General features: G+C 36.4%; 1 protein-coding gene across 1 annotated transcript; it reads left to right on the top strand.

Moving 5' to 3' along the window:
- The first annotated feature begins 214 nt into the window (after positions 1 to 214).
- On the top strand, positions 215 to 2,823 carry NPS (neuropeptide S). The gene is made up of 2 exons (XM_075717987.1): positions 215 to 298; positions 2,614 to 2,823. The coding sequence occupies exons 1-2, from the start codon at positions 257 to 259 to the stop codon at positions 2,821 to 2,823; spliced, it is 252 nt and encodes an 83-aa protein (XP_075574102.1). The 5' UTR covers positions 215 to 256.
- Positions 2,824 to 3,913: the final 1,090 nt, after the last annotated feature.

Raw genomic sequence — 3,913 nt, 5'->3', positions numbered from 1 at the left:
TGGTCATCTAAGAAAGAAGTGAAAGGATATGTGAGGAACTTGGTAGTATAACTGCATGTACATACATATACACTCCTGAGTAAAAAATGACCAGGTAAAGGCACTGCAGATTACTTTGTATGGGGAGAAAATATTCTGTTTGTGTGTTTACGTGTATGCATGTAGTTTTGCTTGATTTTTTTTTTAATTTTGACTGATCTCAGTTGTTCTTTGAAGTCTATGCAGGTTAAACTTTGTCTTCATTCTTTGGATCTCAATGACGTTTGTGTGCTCGGGTTACCCAGTTGTCCCTTCCACGGTAAGTCATGCTCCCTACTTACTTGAAGATCAGATGCTTCATTTCTTTTAAATAGCTATTTTATTTAAATTGTTTTTTTTGTTTGCTTGTTTCTTTGTTGTTGTGGTTTTTTTTATAAAATGAAAGAAGTTTCTTCTATTAAAGCTATTGGCTAAATATTATTGCCTAATTTTCCTGGAGTATAGCTCAATTTTTGCTTTAGTTACTAATAAAATAGGCAAACCTCTAAAAAAATCATGTGAGAAATCTACTGCATATTTAATGTAGAGTGTGGGGAGCTTTTGTTGAAGTTGAAATATTGTATGGAAAAGAGAAAAACATCAACGTCCTCTCCATTTCGTCTAAATTCCTTGTCTATACCAAATAGGTACAGTAAGATATATGTATTAATTTCACTTATTGCTAGCTAGTTTATAAACCAGTAAATTTATTTGTCACTGTTAGTGTGTAGGTAAAGGAGGAATTCTTATATAAAGTTATGGAAAATTATTGCATAGAATCAGTAACACAAATTTGATTGAACTATGAAAGAAAGTAGAACAGCCTATAAAACCAAAGTGAGCAGATTACTTAAATAATGCTAATATCCTTTTGGTTTCTGATCTCGACCAGGTTACCATGACAGATTGCTGGTCAAACTATGCATACACTGTTTAAGACTTTGCCAACATGGAATGAGATATTTTATTTCTAATGATGTTCAATTTTCCTGCTTTGGACAAAGTCTTCTTTAGACTCCCTGTTTCTTTACTGCTGTAAAATCAGCTCTTGGAGCCATGGTTCAGATTTCTTTGTTTCCTCTGGTGTGTTTGGCATCATTATCTTTTCATTAAGGTGATCGGTCACTAGCAGAAATGGTTGCTGCTCGTGCAGCTGTTTATTTTATTGAAGTTCCCGTTAGCCTTAATCTATCCACTGCCCGGTTCCTCTGTATGCTTTACTTCTGTAAATGCTGAATCATCTTTTGTTTCTGATCATGGATGGTTTAGACACGGCTTGATCTGGCTATCCACATTTCTTAATGGATCTCTTTATGGCAATGATAGAATAGGTAAAAGGAGTTTAATTATTTCCATGAATATCTTGCGTGTCAAAATAACAGTCATCTATTCAGTAGTATAAGTCTCTGTATAGGTTGCAAGCTAGCAGCTAAAAATTCAAAGGGGAATTTCTCTGTGTTTCTGGCAGAAAATATTTCTTCTTGTTAGGGAGAAACTTCAGTCTGGGGGAAAAAACCCACAGTCAGTGGCAAAAGAAGGCTGCGTGGTTAGTGAGCTGCGTGCCTGCTCAGCTGCCTCAGACTCGGTGCATGCTCCTGCTTGCAGAAAGAATCATTAATCTACCTTTTATATGCGCAGAAAAAAATGTTTAAGTTCTAAACAGTACTAATAAAAGTAACAGCATACTGAATTAAAACTAATCTTAGTGAAGCTAATGGCAATTTTACCATCAGTTCCAGGGAAGGCAGGTGTTAACCCCATGTCTTTGCATGCAACCATTCCCCGAGCAAGAATGCAACAGAGACAGCTTTAGAAATGATGGCAGAGTGTTTCTTTTAGATAGATAATCAGCAAGCTGGTAAACCGTGGTGAACGATGCACAGAACAACTATAGACATGCCAGGAAATGTTTCCTTTTAAATGCAGTGTTAATTTAAATGCACTTGAAATTTGTAAAACTTTTTAATGTCATTTACATTTTTATGCTTTAAAGTGTAAGGAAAAGGATCGTGTACATAAACCTACATGGATTTTAATCCAGGCTCTTTAAAATTCCCATTACTATTTTGACATTATTAAACTTAGTCATAACTACTACCATAACTAGTCATAACTACTAGGAAGCTTCCTCCCCCAAATTTCTGCTTTACAGGTATTTTCATGTTCTCTTCTCTGTCATTTAAACTACATGACTTCACACAAGTGATAACAAGATGTTCTTTCATTGTTAACTGCAAAAAAAATCTTATTTTACAGCAATAAGCATGCACGCTGCTTTAGGGAGACTGTGTTACGTGTCACAACTGGTCAGCATCACAGAGAACAATTCATTTCATACCGTAAACATAATTGTAACAGTATCAGTATTTTACACCAGAAATACCACAGTTAAGTCTTCTAGAAAGCTACAAAACAATCTGATTTTGAATATGATGAATCCTTAGCAAATAACAGTTCATCCTTGTCATTCTAAGCATAAGTTGTTTTTGTGTTTCTGCTTTGCTTTTTATACTGAACAAGTCCTGGCAAATACACAAGTCCATAATTTTACCTTTTCTTATCTCTCTCTTTTTTTCTTCTTCTTTTTATCTTCAGAGCAGCAATCCTTTTTATTTGAATTGCCAGCTGTATGGAAAATCTGATTACTGCCTCGTCCTGCTGAATAACTGCTTAGCCAAGGTGGGCAGGAATGAAGAACTGGCTTTTTTAAAGCCTTACCTGGAGATGCCTTTCAATAAAAGGTCCTTTCGCAACGGTGTTGGATCAGGAATTAAAAAAACTTCATTTCGAAGGGCAAAGTCATAAACAAATGTTCAAAACCACACTCTCGTTTTTAGCATCTGATGTTTAACTTTGCGCTTAAAATCATTTTAATGCTTTTCTATGATAAACCCAACAGAGGCAAATGTAGCCGTGTCTTCGTCATGTAAACAGATGTTTATTTCAAAGCGCCCAAGCCAAGCGGAGCAGATGGGATCGCTCAGAAAGGGCTTTGTTTCCGAAGTTACAGTATCATAAAGTTTTGTATTGAAATGAATGTTTTCATTTGCTTAATTCCCCTTCTTTGTACAGCTACAGATTTAATCAGCTTGCCGTTGATTAATACAAAAATAGTCCTGTGCTTTGAATAGCTGTGTGCGTGCAGCCTGTCGGCAGGACTGGCGGTATTATTCCTGACATCCCTCCTCTCTGCCGCAGAGGCAAACCCACCGGCAAGGCAAGGCATGCCTGCACTTTCCTGTCCCAAATCGCATTTACTTGAAGACAACTGCTCTGGCAATATTAATACAGATCTAAAGTACATTTAATTTCAGATTTCCAAAGATATGATGGGCCACTGCTGAAAAGCAGAATCAGGCTCTACTTGTAACTTCTAGTTTCTTTTTAACAGTTATTTAAAATGACTTTAGCAGGAAATAATCTCTTGAGATGCGTCGTCTGATTTCCAGAAGAGTCCTGGGACATCACTCTAAGGCCCCTGTATCAGTGCAGCTCCCTTTGCCTCAATTAATTCACTTACAGAGGCAACACACATCTGATGAAATGTGCCCAATGCGTTTTCTGCTCGTCTGCTACAGTTGTGGCGCAGTAATTAACAATGGGGTTTTTTTAAATTTCCTGTTAAAAAAAAAAAAAAAAGTCATTTGGTCTGAAAATATGTAAATGTGGTATGTAGGAAAGGTCATCTGCTGAGTTACATATGTGTGAATTTTACCTTGCGGCTGTTTCCTCCAAATGCAGTGTAACAAGCTGTGATGTTGGCTTGAAAATGTTGCGAAGTGTCCATGCAATGCATTTTGAATTCAAAGCTAAGATAATAATAAATCAGTATACGGATGCTTTCTAATATTTCCGTACTAAATATCATAACCCAGGAGATCATCTTTAGACCTAG

The sequence above is a fragment of the Pelecanus crispus genome, chromosome 10 (genome assembly GCF_030463565.1).
Source record: "Pelecanus crispus isolate bPelCri1 chromosome 10, bPelCri1.pri, whole genome shotgun sequence".
In the NCBI taxonomy this organism is placed as follows: Eukaryota; Metazoa; Chordata; class Aves; order Pelecaniformes; family Pelecanidae; genus Pelecanus; species Pelecanus crispus.
The sequence above is the reverse complement of the archived record's forward strand: the minus strand, read 5'-3'. Positions and strand labels throughout refer to the sequence as shown.

What these genes read in the sequence shown, in the direction of transcription:
- NPS (XM_075717987.1), top strand. Translation starts at nt 257, where the DNA reads ATGACGTTTGTGTGCTCGGGTTACCCAGTTGTCCCTTCCACG. An exon ending in ACCCAGTTGTCCCTTCCACG is followed by an intron (nt 299 to 2,613) that starts GTAAGTCATGCT and finishes TTTTATCTTCAG; the next exon opens with AGCAGCAATCCTTTTTATTT.